Raw genomic sequence first — 15,821 nt, forward strand, 5'->3', positions numbered from 1 at the left:
CTCTATTTTCCCCAGTCTCTCCTTGCCTCATTCCCTCCTCTTTATTCCAGGCCCAAGGTCGGATATTTGGGAAGCTGAAGGAGGAGAACATTTTCACGGGGAAGGAGGAAGTACGGCTGGAGACGCACATCAAGGTTCCCTCCACTGCAGCTGGCAGAGTCATCGGCAAAGGTGGCAAGACGGTGAGCTGCGATTTGAAAGTTACTCAATTAGTGTTAAGGCTGGAAGTCAAACATTTATGCCCCTTAAATTAATGACAATACTTTCATGTTCAAAAGTGACACTTGGACGTTTTACTGTGATACAAGTGATTTTCTTATTGATTTTTTGGTTCTTAAGTGAATAACTCTAGGCCAAAGAGCGCCTGGTTGACTTTGTTTTATTCAGGACTGTTTCGGTTTACTATAATTTGATACTCTGTCTCTGAAAGTGAGGAGTAGAGGAGTAATTTGAAGCCTCTGACGAGTCTTTTTGTCCTCAGGTGAACGAGCTGCAGAGCCTCACGAGCGCTGAGGTCATCGTACCGCGGGACCAAACTCCGGACGAAAAAAATGAGGTTGTCGTGAAAATCTGCGGGCATTTTTTTGCCAACCAGGTGCTTAATAATCACTCTTTAATGACTGACAAAGCAACAACGATTTAAAAGTTGCAAATGATAAACTCTTATGGGGAAAGAATTGATCCGGCTTTATGGAGCTTTATTCTGTCTCACGCTGCCTCTGGTTCTGCTCAAACAGACTGCACAGAGGAAGATTCGGGAGATCATTCAGCAGGTCAAACAGCAGGAACAGAAGCACCAGCAGGGTGCCGCCGTGTCACCGCAACACTCCAAGTGACCAGCAGGGCGGCTTCAGCAGGCACCAGCCAATGAATGTAGCCCTCCCCGAACGGACAGAGACCTACCCAGAAAAAGGCCGAAGCCAGGGGGGACGTGCAGGGCAGACCAGCAGCACCAGTACAAACCAAAGAACTTCATTTTGGGGAAAACATGTGAGAGCCAAAGGCTGAGGGCGTTTCGTTTGTGTGCACTGTCAGCCCTGTGAGAGGAGACAGAGTAGGAGAAGCCGCACTGGTATCATAACCATAAAAGAGACCGAAACCAACAAAAAATATAAAATAATGGTGGAAACAGGTGTCTTGACAGTTAAAAGTTAATGAGGAATTTGTGTATTACCCTTGTCTCCCTGAAATAACATAACGGAAAAAATGGAAAGAATAACTGTATTAACACGAGAGTATGCAATTGACCTGACATTTCAGGTCAAAAGGAGACGAGTGGCAATGGACGCCTTCTCTCACAAGACTTAATCAGATCCTTGGCAGTATTAATACAATAGAGGAGTACATTGACATGTGTTGAGAGTGTGCACTGTTATTTTTTAAAATTTTGGATCAAAATGTACAACTCTGTGTAGCCTTTTTAAAAAAACAAAAAAAACAACAGAAAGTTTGTTTTTACTCACATTATAGGCCGCTAAACTCGCAAAAAGATTTAAACCCTCCCTCTGTTAATATAAGTCTGTCTAACAAGCCTGTGTGTGCCATTGCAAAAGAACCCCCCCCACCATTCTTTTACTTTTTCTCTGACCTTTTCTGCTTTGTTGCATCATAATCTCCTCTGGTATCATGTTATAAAACATCTTCTATTCTTCTTTTAGCCTTTTAAATACAAAAGAGGGATCATTCCCCCCCCCTTCCGCGGATAAATGGTGGATTACGCATCCATGCCGCACGTTAGTCGACATCTGTGCTCGTCCCTGTGTATTGTGTAAAAAAATAATAATATATTGTAAGGAAGTTGCTAAAGGCGTTTCTTCCCCCTGGGTTCAGATACTGTCTAACGTCAAATGTTTAAAAACAGCCCAACACATTATTAAAAACGCCATGTTTTAATTTCCCATGAAATCACAAAAGCAGCACAAAATGCCAACGGAAGAGGGCCCAGAACGGAGCAGGGGTGTGTCAGTAGGAGTGCAGGTGCATGGTGTGTGGAGAGGAAGTGAGGAGCACGTCGTCCCTCCCTGGGGGCTTCGTGCGGGCTTGAACCTGTCTTGTTGGGAAGCTAGCTTAAACGGCGTGACAGCCGTGAATGTACGACACGCAGCCTTTGTCACACCCCCGTCTCCATGGCATCCAGGCCGACATTGTCGCTCATGTGGTTGTGTGGCTACCTGTTGCGACCTGGCTGGAGACGCAGATCCAGCTGCCCCTTTTTTGTGCTTCACATTGGAAACCATGGAAGCTTGCTGCCTTAATTTTGTCACCTTTCACCCATTTGCTGCATCTTCCAAATGTAGGGTTATTGCCAATATGCACAGCTTCCTCCATGAGTTTGTATGCTTGCTTGTGAGTGTGAGAGAGAGTGTGTGTGTGTGTATATATAAAGATATATATACATAAACAGAGAAAGTAATATTTATGAATCTATTTTTTCCTATTTTGTGATGAGAGCTATTGATTAAAAAAAACAAACAAATAAGTCCTTTTCTTTTTTCCTCAGTGGGACACTGCCATATTATTTTGAAGGGAAGCGTTTATATTTCTTGAACCTAGACTATGAAATAAAAACCTGAAAAAAATAGGAAAACAGTGAAGTGAACCACCGCGTTAACTTTAATCAGGATGTGAACAGTGCGCATGTCAGTATTGTGATCTACCTCAGGCTTCAGGGTACCTCAATCCAACCTTTCATTTCCTCTAATCCCAATTTTTTATGCCTTGTTGACAGATCATTTTGAGCGTTTTACTTTTTAATGAAAACTACAACAACAAAAAAAAAAGAACAAGAGAAAATGTCAGCAGTAATCTCTAAATACTTGAGTTCCAGCCCACTAGTGAACCTTTTTAACCCGTAGTCGACTATTGCGGCCTGGGCCGACCTTTTCAATCAAGTAATTGAGTTTCAAAGTTGTTGTTTTTGTTCTTGTTGCTAGGTAGGAATGAAGAGGGGGTACGTACATGCCCGAAGAGGTTCTGAATGTGTATGTTGTGTACTGATTTCACCTTTCTGATTAAAAAAAGAAGAAAAATACCCTAAACTGAACAAAACAATTTAAAAAAAAATCAACAAAAAAAAAAATCCAGTTGTTAGAAACTCACCAACTGTACCTCCAGGATTGTTTGATTCTTTTTTTTTTTTTTAAATGAAGTTTGTTCACTTGAGAAAGAATTTTCTAACAATTCAATTTACCAGCTCTGACAATAGCACACTCTGGGGTTCATTTCAAGACAAGACAAAGCTGCAAAAATCCAGTTAGGACTCTGGAACGTGGGGTACAACCTTTGTCTTCTGTGTAGTGTTTAGAGTGGAACTGGCACGACAACATCGGTGTATCTCTGTAAACGTACAATCGTGTCTCACATGTTTTTTGTAATCAGGCTGTCTGCTCCTCTGTTATCAGAAAGGTTTAGTGACCTGTAATTGGTGTTTTTCGCAGATTTCTTTTGCTGTACCTCTCAAAATGACCAACCTTTTAACCTACATACAGCCCAGTGACCGTTAATCCTCTGCTGTCTCCAGCTTTTGTCAGGACAGATGTAGTTGTGTCCCCACAACTTATAAGGTCTATCGAACTCACACAATGCCTGAGGCTGCTTGAGGAAGAGCCCCCCCCCCCACAGACAGCCAGTACAGTACCTCAGTGATAGCAGCTCAGCAGACGCGACGGTCACCTTGGCGTCGTTGTGGTGGTCTTCACTGTGGGGCAGCAGGAGCTTGTCACCCAGCGCTGGTCAGCAGAGGTCGAGGGTCTCTGGTAGCGTCACAGAGGGCTCCCCGTCTCTTTCCCTCTCGTGCAGTTAGTGCAGGCTTTCTTCCAGTTTGTTTGATTTCACTTTGGCGTCTGTCAGCCCGAGGCTTGTAGAGACAAGTTTGGTTGGGTTTTTTTTGATTATCACATGTTTTCATCAAGGATTGGTGTTACTAGGCTTTGTGAGCTGTTGTTACATTAATATTCAGTACCAGAATGCCGCAGTTATTTATACACATCACTGATGTATTGTGCTGTTAGTCACATCACACAGTGCTGGTCGGATGTTTTAGGCTCCTCTTAAATTCTTCCATCAATCCGGTTTCCTTGTCAGTTACACTGATATTAATATGTACTGTAGTCTGGAGCATTAGCTGGGAACCTTGTTTTAATCTTCATTCCTTTAGATCACTACCAATCACCTTACGTTGGGAATCTGGACTGCGAACAGCAAATAAATGACTCCGTCTTTGGGGCTGAATTCAACAATCATTTTAAACTGACAGATTATACGAGGAAGAATCTAGTACAAGTCGGACCTGGGTGAGGGTAGAATCACAGTGGTGTCGTTTGTCTGGTCTTGATGTTTCATGAAAAATCACAAAGTATTGCATGAGACTGATGTAGGAGATCCACTACATTTTAGACTTCTTATGGCACCGGACCTGTTTTCTTATGGCCCCCCACCTCCCCGGCTCAAAATTTCCTGAGGGCCGAAAAAGGTCCCGGACACCTCAAAGTAATCAGTAACTGTTTGCTGGTGGGACATTGGATCCAGTCTTCATATACACATGTTGGATCGATGTCTTCTGGTACCGGTCACACTGTTGTTTTGAGCTGTGAGTGAACTGTATTGCTGAGCAACCTGGAACTGAGCAATAAAGAATATTTGGGGAAAAACTGTTTTATTCTTTTTTTCCCTTCCACTTCCTCAATGAAGAGGACCAATACTTTTACAGAGTGCTGGTGGAATCACTGTCAGAGGTTGATAATCACACTTGGCCCCAACATTAATATGCAATCCTTTTTAAACTCACAATTCGAATATCAAAAGGATGCAAAAATCAGCGAGTACAAATACACTTTCTAATCACAACTGCCACACCAACAGTGTTGAACTGTAGTGTTTTTGTCAGGTTTCAGGGCAAACAGACTTGCAGCTATTGAGAATAACATCACCCATGAATGTTTAACAGCTCAGAGGTGATAACTCAGAAGAATATCATCAGAAATTGATTAAAAGAAAGGCCAATTCTGATAACCTCTGGAAAACTTTACAAGTTCCAGTTACCATGGTGATCTATTCAGATTAGCATTGAGCTCGTGCAACTAACCTCCTGCTAGTGAGTTACAGTTGGTGAAAAGAAAATACAAACATCAGGATATTAAAGAAACAGTAAGGCTTAGTTTTGGATCGAGACCCACAGCAGTCTTCATCCAGGACTTAAAAGCAACTGAAAAACATGATTGTCAAACAAGCGAAAACATCAAGTGTGTAGTATAAACGGCAGTAAACAGGGATGATTAAAATCACAATCATTTCAACCAGCCAGCCACCACAGATGGGAAGGCTGTTGCATCAACCTTCCCTCAAGTCCCCGCTGGAGGTAGAAGTTTAACAACATGGCTTAAAACAGCAGCTCAGATACTGTATTAAAGTCGGCAGAGGAAAGCTTCTGTCCAATCCTCACCTCCCTCCATCACCGCTGTACTTTCCCACAAATACAGCACACACAGAAATCGAGACACAGAGATACCAACACTGCAACCAGGAAAACATCTGGATATAAACAGCAGTTTCAGTTCTCTTTTTAAAAAAAAATCTTCCCCCCTCGAAACGGCTCTAAAGACGTAAAATACCAGTTAAAATCAGTTAAAAGGCACGATGTCACACGCGTGCACACAGTTCATATAAAGAGACACCAAGCATGGGGCATCAGGGCAGATAAAAAGGGAGTATTCCAGTATTCCCAGAAATGATCACTGGACCTTCTTCTCTGTGAGCCCGTTCGTTGACCTAACATCCAGTTTGAGACGCCTCTGACTGAAGCGGCGAATAAGAGCACTGGGTACCAGAGCCATGCAGGCGATGCCTAGCAGCTGCAAAAGACGCTCCCACGAGACCAAGTCGTCAAGCGATGACACCTCAGAGAGCATGACACCTGTCTGGACGCAGATGAAGTTGTACGGAAGCAGGCCTGCCAAAACAGGTGAACAAAAGTTTACCACCTGTCCATTTTTGCTTTTCCGACTGTACATGTATTCTGGGTGGCTAATAATTCATATTCAGCGCTGTAACAGCCCATCTACCAATCAGGTGGTCTTAATGTGCTCACCAATGAAGACAGAGCAAAAGAAGAATGTGATGGGGATGTTGACGATAGGAGCAGACATGTTGAGAAACCAGTTGGGAGTCATGGGGAAGAACCTCAGGAAAAGCAGAAAGAAAAACAAACAATCCTGGTTGTCTTCGACCTGGAAGATATAAGAAACATGGTGCAATCTGCATGTATGAAAGTACCGGAGCAAGTTTGGCACTAAACACATAGGCGGCAAGAATCATATTAGCGCTTTTGTCACATTTACCTTCCTCTGTAACATGGAAACTTTATCGGGGAAGAGGTTAACAATATATTGTTTTCCAAAGGCCTGGGACAGGAGGTAGCACATAGTGGCACCCAAAGTCGTGAGCACACAGGCAAGCAGCAGTCCTTCATACGGTCCAAATATAGCTCCAGCTAGAATGTTCTGTAAAATGACAAACATAACAGGATGCTATTGTTGTTTGGGCAGTAATGAAGGCTGGTGTTGAGATCTAATAAATCTATTGATAGAAATGCAATCTAAGAGTTGCTTAAAGTGGAGTCACTGGGTGACGGGAGTTGTGCTGTGTGAATGTGCAGATTGAATGACTGAAAAGGGAAAACTGCCACAAACAGCTACACAGAAATTGGATTGGCATCTCTTTAATGTCTGATCTGTTTGTATATTTATAAAGAAGAGACCTGCGTGTCCTAGACTGGGAAGAAGCAAACCTGTATCACTGTAAAACATGCATCTAAGACAAGTCAGTATCCACAGGCCTCAGAGACAATTTGAAACTATTTTTACCATACCAGGAATGAGGATCCAGGAATGGCGAAAGACTGCTTGTAGAGATATGCACTACAAAAGAGCAGCAGAACATATGTGTTGTGCTGCGTCTTGTAAAACTGCAGCAGCTCGGCAAGCTCCCTCAGCTCCTCCAAGTCTGCTGGAAACTTCAACCTGCAGAAACAGCCAAAATAAAGTCATGCATGTGGATAAAAGTGTCACATTGGAAATGGCAGTGTAAAGTATAGACAGCAATGACACATACCCATTTAAACACACGGAATTAGACACCAAGTTAGCAATTATACACCTAGTTTGCAAGCTAAAACCTTTACAGACACTTATTGTGAAGTTAAAAGAAAATGGTCTTATTGACTAAGTGTAGAAAGAAACAACTGTAATTTGTGACGATGTAGGGGTCGTGGTTGGAGCACAACACACCTTTTTCTTTAAGTGATGCAAAAATGTCAAATGTGTCAGTAGCTTGTGTAAAAGTAAAAACCTGCTGGGTTCCTCAGAGGTGTCAGTGGGATGCTCAGACTCTGCTCCCACATGGTCCCTGTCTGCAGCGTTAAGAGGTCGCCTTCGTGGTCCAGCAGGAAGGTACAAAGACAGCGAATATAAATAAAAACTTGCTGCAACGATAACACATATGAGTCCTAAAAGGGAGCGCATGTTGTTTTCTGTGTTCTTCTCCTTCTCGCTGTCAGAGGAAGACGCAGAGATCAATAACAACGATTAGCCCTGTCCTTATTCATCTTCGTTGGTGTCTAACTTCATCTACAATCCTCATTTACTGCCACCGTGTGTTTAAAGTCGGCATCGGCAAAATAATTTCACTTTCCCAATATTTTATTGACATAACCACTTATTTCATATCTTACGGGTTTGGTTGATTAGCCAGTGAGATGCATGTTGATTTTTTTTTTTTTAAAAAGAACACAGATACATTTCTGACACGATCATTTTCGTGTCATAAATTCAGGTTCGGCTTTTGGTACAGTCGCCATAGGCGGTCGTCGAGGGCGTCATCTGCTGAAGAAGATGCTTTTCCAAATAAATAAATACAGAAATAAACAGATATATAAATTCAAGCTCTGACTTTGAAGAGAATTGTGTTTATCTTGTTACCATGTGTTGTACCATATGTTTCTGTTAGAAGTACTTTAGAAGTTAGGAATGGTAGAATCATTAGCAAGTGTAATAAAGGTCAGTTGACCCTTCCTTGACATGATTGTTGTTTAGATAGTTGTAATCAGCAGGAGACAGTCAGAAGTGTTAAACCCCCATCATTCAACGTGACAGCATAGTTTACTGGTGTTGATAGTTCCTCTGCAAGAACTGTGAACTTTGACCTGGCCATTTGTGAAACAACGGAGGACAAGGACTGTGTCAGCATCCAATGGGACTGGAAGAAGAAGACGAGGTCATCCAAGCAGAAGGACTGGATTGGACTGGACTAGCATCAATAATTTACATATGTGTTTCTATAAAGGACTGGATCAAGGGATAGTTAGGTTGTCAGACTTCATGCCCTGGCAATTGACTCTGTTATTGTAGGGTTATGAACTGGCCCGGAGCTCTGTAATATTTGTATCTTGAATTGGTTCTATTTGCTAAATACATTTTGAAATTGGCATTTTTATTCTTGAAGTCTTCATTCAAAGAACACGCGGATTAGCAGTGACACGTGAGGTATTGCGATCCAACAACTTAAAAATAATAAACTGAAAAATATCGGGAAAATAGACATTGGAGGCTTCTCGGTAGGTGTTGCTAGATGATGCCACAAATGCCTTTGCACCAAGCAAGTCCAGGGCAGTTCAGTTTTAAATCTGGGTTTTAGCTGTTATTTAAATATCTGTTCTTGTCGTCCATACCATCTAATGTTAGTTTAGTGGTTGTTTCATTTACGTCCAAAACAGCTGCTAGAGCCACCTCTGGATAGATTTGTAGCTCTCTCCTACCGCTGAGACGATGAGCTTTACCCCTCCTGTCCAGATGGGGGCGACCGTCCGTGAAGCAGTTCTGACCGCCTGAAACAGAAGAAATCTGAGGGGAGGAGGAGGGGAGCTGTGCCAAAGGTTGTGAAAACTGGACAGAAGTTACAAAGTTCAGTTTTGACAACACGCAGGAGTCGAAAGATTTGATCGGGATAATGGCGCAGTATAGACGTGTTTCAGGCTCGGTTGGGTTGATAACTCTGCAGAATCCGCCTGTAAACGCACTGAGGTGAGCGCAGTAATCATGTTTAGTGTTTCTTAAAACGTCCTGCAGGAACACCTTAGGTTGCAAATGTATTCATTCAAAAATTAAAAACTAGCCGATTAAAATGTCAAAACTACACGATTCTGTGCGAAGGAGAATAACGTAGTTCTTGAACAAAAACCCCAATAATTCATGAGGGTATAGTTGTTTACCAGGAGGGGGCGCAGCCAATAACAGGATGAAGTGCAACATAAACTAATGGAAGACGAGTAGATGTTTTACCAGTATTAAAAAATGTAGGGAATTTCCTCGACTTAATATTTTAACATCATTTTTGTGGAAATGAAATATTCAGATAAATTTGATTCAGTCCCACAGATTCTGTCACATGTACAATCTTCCGACCAATACAAAGAAATGGCAATTTGACATTTTTTTAAAAAAAATTTTTAAAAAGAAAACTGATGCTCCATTTGCTCAACTTCTAATCAATGTTCACCCGTTGCCTTTATTCCATGTAAAAAGTCCCATTTTTCTATTTTACAGTGCCTCTGTGAGGCAGGGCATCGTTGACTCAGTGAAGAGAGCACTGGGTGACCAAAAGGTAAAGTCTGTGGTCATCTGTGGACAGAATGGAGTCTTTTGTGGAGGTATGGATGGATACAACTCTAAGATCGAGACAGCGAATGAAACATCAAATGATCTGTGATTTAATGCTATTGCAGTGTTCAGATTGGGCCCCATTAATGGCATCCTGCATATTTGATTTTATTTTAATTACAGGGGCAGACATTAGGGAGTTTGGGAGACAGATGTCAGGCCCTCCACTTGTTCCAATGATCCATGATATTGAGGCTGCAAACAAACCAGTGGTGGCGGCCATAGAAGGCAGTGCTTTAGGCGGAGGCCTTGAGCTGGCACTTGGGTGCCATTATCGAATCTCACATTCAAAGGTAGGTCCATTTTTCAGCGTCTCGTTGTCTCTTTCCACATCAAATCATTTTCCTATTCATTTCTGTTCAGTTGTTTATCATTGTTTCATCATGACTATGTCCGATCAGGCCAAATTGGGGCTTCCAGAGGTGACGCTGGGTCTGCTGCCGGCTGCAGGGGGAACGCAACGTCTGCCAAGACTCATCGGTGTCCCGGCTGCTTTAAACCTCATCACCACAGGTAGCAACGATATGATAACCTTGTCGGATTCTTTCAAACCTGACCATAAAAGGTTAGACATTAGTCATTTAAGGTATGTTAAGATAAATATTTTGATGGTAGGGTTGTTTTATTTTCATGCAGATGGTTGTCAGGTACCATTAAAATAAAAAAAATACAGTGGTGTATTTAATAATTATGGACTATATAGTTAGATTGGTAAAATAAATCCTAGTCATAAAAATTATAAAAACTATCAGATTTTTTTAATTACAGTTTACTACCAGTAACTTATTCAACCCCAACACACCCCAAAATTAAAATATTTTCCATATGGCCACACTGTGCTCCCTGAAATGCAGGTTGTTTTAGAGATGTACTGTTTGAGAAGAAACCTTCAGTTACAGCTGCAAAATGAGTAATTATTATAAAACCAACAATCTTAATATAAAAGTTTTTCTGCTACAAAAGAAATCACATCCTTGTAATCGCTTCAGTAAGACTGAGAAGTTTGCATCTCTCTCGGATGCCCAGCAGGGGGCAGTCTACGCATCACAAGAACAGAAAAGCTTTTAACAGCTCAAACTAAATCCAGAGGGTTTCATTCTTCTAACAGTTTGACATAAGTTCATTTGGCATGATAAAATGTGCAGTACAGACTGGCGATGATTGTAACTCCACCAATTATGCCCTTCATGTCTCATCCAGGCCGTCATGTGACTGCCGCTGAGGCACTTCAGCTTGGAATTCTGGATCATGTGACTGAGCACAACACCGTGGATGTGGCTGTGAAGTTTGCATTGAGCGTCACAGGTGAGGCAATAAATAAATAAATAAACTGGGAACAAGATGAATGAGGTCCTCTTTCTTCAGTGTGGAAACGAGACATTCCACCCAGAGCAGTTATTCTGGGCAGGTCTGACATCAAGAAGTGTTGACGTACGGATCCTGAAAGTCGGGGGAAGCAGAAAACAAGACAGGCAGATCTTCCACCACAGAAGCTATAAATGTTTCATGGCTCTGTCAGAGGCGCTCTGATGTCTTCACTGCTTTTGCTGTATTATTCAAGAGGGCGAAAAGGGACAAACTTTCCTGGAATATTAATAACAGGTCCTCCCTGCTCATTTAGTAAGGATGAAGATTCCTCCCCCCTGATGTCAGTCACTCATTTACCCCTGTGTTTTGGTCTCAGGAAGTGTGCCAAGTCCCTGCAGATTACAAAGATAGATTTCTCCGTCTGTAAAGAGTAACCCATTCAGACATTTAAGCCAATGTATTCAACACTGTGGTGGAGTTATCATGCATCTTTTTTCTACAGTGTTTTTCACTGCTCTGCCAAGACGATTCAGCCATGATTATGGATGTTTCCTCCACAATTTGCTTGTTCAAAATTCCGATGAAGTCCTGCATCATTGTTCTATTACCGTACCTTGAAAAAAAACATGCTTCTGTGGAAAAATAACACTGAAATCTACAAATTTCACATCAAATCTTGTTTCGTTTTATACAAACCTCAGAACTGAACAAAGCTGTACTTTTATTGGCCCATCACAGGCTGACGTGCATTTTTGATTTTAGATTTTTCAGACAGATTTGGGAGCACAAGCCAGCTCATAGCCACAAAGCTGACAAAAATTTTGACAGTATTTTAGTCCTTCTGGAATTGTCAATGAGATGTCACGTGCGAGCCTGCATTGTTAAGGAATCTTTTATTCATTTTTTAAAAAAGGCTTCCAAATTTACTGAATTGCTTTTGAAATGGTGAGTTAATATATACAGACAATTTCATTTTCACCTTTGCTTGACAATGGCGGCTCCCACTTGAGACATTTTCAACGCTCAGCGTCGCACATTAGCTGGGGCAACAAAAAATGCCGAGGGTTACACCTCCGACAACATTATAAAATCGAGACAGTCACAGGTTTTTATTATTAATGCTACTTCTCCACTCAGCGCTGGCAAGATGGGTTTGAGTGGGTGAGAAAGTGAGTGCCGGTAAAACCGAGGCTCCGAGTGAGTCAGAGGACGCTCTGCTAGTTGGGAGAGTTGAGGAAAGAGGATCAAACCCTGCTCAGATTTTAATCAGAGGGAAGGTGGCGACATTAAGGTCTGCACTTAGTGACTCAATCAGCACAGAATTTAGGAAGTATGAGAGCTTCCATAGTCAAAACTGCAGCGTCCAATTTGAAAATGTATGTAGGCATCCACAGAAACGGTGTATTTAAAGCGATGTATATGTGGGCTCATGCACAGTTTCCAGTCTCTGCTGGTGATGAGATTAACGTATTTTTTTTTAACCCAGCAGTTGCAACATCTGCCTGCTACATCTGTCAGGACAGGCAGGCTTTTCCTCACGCTGCACAACAAATCCAGTGACACGGCTCAACCATTTACAGATTAACCGCTACAATAATGCCGTCCTAAAGTACACTGGGGATCACATTTCTCCGCCTGCTGTGCAGCATCTCATCGACGTGAACACAATGTGCACTGAACTGACTGGAAATAGTACTTATTCATCCTCTTTAGCATGTTAAATTCAGTTTTCTTTGGCCTAAATAGAGGAGAACTGCTCAGAATTCTGGCCCTTTACGCCTGGCTGTAGTGGCCCAGTTTCCGTTCCGTTCTGACTGAGCGTGAATCACTGGAGCTGTGAAGGATTCCAACCACTGCATCCTGCAATCACGTCCTATCTGCGGGAGATAAGAATGAGACTTAAGGCTGCCTTCTCACCACCAGGCTGCAATGACCTATATCAAATGTATTTATTTTTCCTGGGGACTTGACTTAACCCAGTTGTTTTCAGAGCTTTGTGGCTCCAATCATCAAGCAGACCCTAATTGTCTCTCGTCAGTATGTTGTCCTGCACAGATGTGCACCAGTCAGATCTCTCTCACACAACCTATACTGTCACAGACATGAATGATACCCATCACGTTTGCGTGTGCTTCAGAGAGATATTGTGTCTGTTTGATGACACGATGGGAGCCAGGTGTAGTTTTAAATATGAACCATCAAATGCAATTGATCAGAAACAGCCTGGCTTTCCTTTTTGCTCTCACTGTTCTCATCTCTTACACCCTGCAGACAAGAAGAGGTGCAATATTATTTTTTTTAAACTGCAGTCACGAAACTTCTTAGCTCTTCTACTCCTATAATTGTTTTGGCGGTCCCTCACATTCCTACTTTTCCTCCCAAAATTAGCTCTTATCTCCACCTGTTTGCCCTCAGTTTTAAATTAACCAGCCCATTTGCCCTGAGCCATCCCTTGTTATTAAATTTGAAGGTGAACTATAGTTTTCTCACCGGCACAATCCCTCCTGTGATCTTGGAGATGGTTTGTTCAATCATTTGGCATTTAGAAGCCTGCAGGTGTATCTACCGATCCCATGGTCGATTATTGCATCCAGACTGAGGGCAGGAGGAGAAATGAAAGAATACTAATGGAAAGGAAGGAAGTTATGCTGACAGAATAGATTGTTAACTACTCTTTTGTGTTTTTCTGATCCAGGAGAGTCCCTTGATGGCCGCCGCATTAGCAGCTTTAGTTGCGCCCCCCTTTCTGATTTGGATTCCCTGTTTGAAGAAGCGATGCTGAAGGTGCGTGGTGCTGCACGTGGGGCTATAGCGCCGGTGGCCTGCGTCCAGGCCGTGCGAGCGGCTGCCACCCTGCCCTACGCTCAGGGCATGGAGCGGGAGAAGGAGCTGATGGCCACACTTTTCCACTCCGGCCAGGCTCGCGCCCTGCAGTACTTCTTCTTTGCCCAAAGGGCCGTGGGCAGGTGGAGCACGCCCAGCGGAGCCCGGTGGGACACCAGCCAACCCAGGCCTGTACGCAAAGCAGCCGTCATCGGTGAGAGCTTTGGAATTTTCAATTTGCCACTTCTTTTTATTGGCATGTAGATAAGTCCTGCTCGCTGTGGGAAGAGGGTACAGAATATGTGAAGCTTGACACGTGCGCTAAAATGCCAAGCGTAGGAATAATAACATGCAGCTTTTCTCGCTTCACTATCTCTAATATAATCAGTCTTTTTTCCCCTAAGGTCTCGGCACAATGGGAAGAGGCATTACAGTGGCCCTGGCTCAGGCAGGCTTGTCTGTGGTTGCTGTGGAGACCCATGCGAAGCAGTTGATGGAGGCAAAGAAAGCTGTCCCCAGCATGTTAAAGCGAGGAGCAGTCAGAGGAGGGACAACTATCGAACCTGACAGCATTACCTACAGCGAAACCGTCCAGGCTGTGGCTGATGTCGACCTGGTCATTGAGGCTGTGTTTGAGGACATGGCGCTAAAGGAGAAGGTTTTCCAACAGCTGTCCATCGTCTGTAAACCAGACACTCTACTGTGCACCAACACCTCCTCGCTAGACGTGGATCACCTGGCCTCTCAAACGCGCCACCCAGAATTGGTGGTCGGGATGCACTTCTTTGCCCCGGCCCACGTGATGAAGCTGCTGGAGGTGGTTTACGGCCGGCGGTCTTCCCCCGCAGCCGTAGCCACCGCGATGCAGCTCGGAAAGAAAATGGGCAAAGTCAGCGTGGCCGTCGGGAACTGCCGCGGCTTTGCTGGGAACCGCATGCTGAAGCGATACCTGGAGCAGGCCTTCTTCCTGTTAGAGGAGGGGGCCACCCCTGAATTGGTAGATCGGGCCCTGGAGGAGTTTGGGTTCCCCATGGGGGTGTTCAGAATGTCTGACCTCTCTGGGCTGGACGTGGGCTGGAGAGTTAGGAAGGCTGACGGGCTGGCGGACACCAGTTTAACGGGGACATCTGCAAGAGTCCGACAGGGCTGCAGGTACAGCCCCCTGGGTGACCTGCTTTGTGAGCATGGGCGCTTTGGCCAAAAAACAGGCCGGGGCTGGTACCAGTATGACAAACCAGGTGGCCGTGTAGCCAAGTCTGACCCTTGGCTGCACAACTTCCTGGATGAATACCGAGCCCGACATGGCCTGGTTCCACGGTGTATAGACCAGCAGGAGGTGCTGGAGCGCTGTCTCTTTGTCCTCATCAATGAAGGATTTCAGATCCTGGAGGAAGGGATAGCTGCCGGACCCGAAGACATCGACGCCATCTATGTGTTCGGCTACGGCTGGCCGAGGCACCGCGGAGGACCCATGTTCTACGCAGACATGGTTGGACTGGAGAGGGTGGTGGAAAGGCTGGAGCGCTACCATCAGGCCCACCCCAACGTGCCGTACCTGCAGCCCTCCGGCCTCCTCAGAAGGCTGGTGGCCAACGGCAGCCCGCCGATCCACAAATGGAGAAATGTCATCAAGAACCGCAACAGCCAGCTTTAAAGTTGATGATGCTTTAATCTCTTTTTCCCATCAACCTTGAAAGTCTGTGAGCCTCTTACACAGGGAGTGATGGATAAACTGCACTGTTTTTGTGCTTTATAATGTGCATATGCCATATTTTTGTAATTATTTCTGATTTTTCTATTGCGAACTCAAAGGATATTAAATATACTACAACCAGCTTTATATTAATTCATCAGGATGAGGAGGAATCCTGTTGAGGAGCACTTTACATGTAATTATACATGATTAACCCGCGCTGGAGGTGGATTACATCAATAAATGTCTGTTTCGGTGCACTTGCTTCTCTGTCTTTGAAGGATGAC

The 15,821-nt window shown here is 43.7% G+C and overlaps 3 protein-coding genes across 5 annotated transcripts in view; 2 read left to right on the plus strand and 1 right to left on the minus strand.

Annotated features, from left to right (window-relative positions):
* igf2bp2a (insulin-like growth factor 2 mRNA binding protein 2a) overlaps positions 1 to 3,020 on the plus strand; it is a 32,187-nt gene extending 29,167 nt beyond the window's left edge. For all 3 annotated transcript variants that reach the window (XM_029831527.1, XM_029831584.1, XM_029831636.1), the window contains exons 14-16: positions 51 to 182; positions 482 to 595; positions 738 to 3,020. In XM_029831527.1, coding sequence (XP_029687387.1) covers positions 51 to 182; positions 482 to 595; positions 738 to 836 — 345 coding nt within the window. In that variant the 3' untranslated portion in view covers positions 837 to 3,020. The remainder of the gene's footprint in view (positions 1 to 50; positions 183 to 481; positions 596 to 737) is intronic.
* Positions 3,021 to 4,635: 1,615 nt separating this feature from the next.
* tmem41aa (transmembrane protein 41aa) lies at positions 4,636 to 7,611 on the minus strand. The gene is made up of 5 exons (XM_003961978.3): positions 7,345 to 7,611; positions 6,866 to 7,016; positions 6,336 to 6,497; positions 6,086 to 6,224; positions 4,636 to 5,947 (listed from the first exon to the last, which is right to left on the minus strand). The coding sequence occupies exons 1-5, from the start codon at positions 7,515 to 7,517 to the stop codon at positions 5,730 to 5,732; spliced, it is 843 nt and encodes a 280-aa protein (XP_003962027.1). The 5' UTR covers positions 7,518 to 7,611; the 3' UTR covers positions 4,636 to 5,729.
* A 1,262-nt stretch (positions 7,612 to 8,873) lies between these two features.
* On the plus strand, positions 8,874 to 15,794 carry ehhadh (enoyl-CoA, hydratase/3-hydroxyacyl CoA dehydrogenase). The gene is made up of 7 exons (XM_003961946.3): positions 8,874 to 9,074; positions 9,597 to 9,700; positions 9,834 to 10,003; positions 10,112 to 10,223; positions 10,911 to 11,015; positions 13,714 to 14,055; positions 14,246 to 15,794. The coding sequence occupies exons 1-7, from the start codon at positions 9,001 to 9,003 to the stop codon at positions 15,493 to 15,495; spliced, it is 2,157 nt and encodes a 718-aa protein (XP_003961995.1). The 5' UTR covers positions 8,874 to 9,000; the 3' UTR covers positions 15,496 to 15,794.
* Positions 15,795 to 15,821: the final 27 nt, after the last annotated feature.

The sequence above is a fragment of the Takifugu rubripes genome, chromosome 1 (assembly GCF_901000725.2).
Source record: "Takifugu rubripes chromosome 1, fTakRub1.2, whole genome shotgun sequence".
In the NCBI taxonomy this organism is placed as follows: Eukaryota; Metazoa; Chordata; class Actinopteri; order Tetraodontiformes; family Tetraodontidae; genus Takifugu; species Takifugu rubripes.

Coding starts and splice junctions, on each gene's coding strand:
- tmem41aa (XM_003961978.3), bottom strand. CDS start 7,517: ATGCGCTCCCTTTTAGGACTCATATGTGTTATCGTTGCAGCAAGTTTT. Junction 6,225..6,335: donor TTTCCATGTTACAGAGGAAG/GTAAATGTGACA, acceptor TATATCTTCCAG/GTCGAAGACAACCAGGATTG. Junction 5,948..6,085: donor CTTTTGCTCTGTCTTCATTG/GTGAGCACATTA, acceptor CTGTTTTGGCAG/GCCTGCTTCCGTACAACTTC.
- ehhadh (XM_003961946.3), top strand. CDS start 9,001: ATGGCGCAGTATAGACGTGTTTCAGGCTCGGTTGGGTTGATAACTCTG. Junction 9,701..9,833: donor GAATGGAGTCTTTTGTGGAG/GTATGGATGGAT, acceptor TTTTAATTACAG/GGGCAGACATTAGGGAGTTT. Junction 10,224..10,910: donor TTTAAACCTCATCACCACAG/GTAGCAACGATA, acceptor TGTCTCATCCAG/GCCGTCATGTGACTGCCGCT.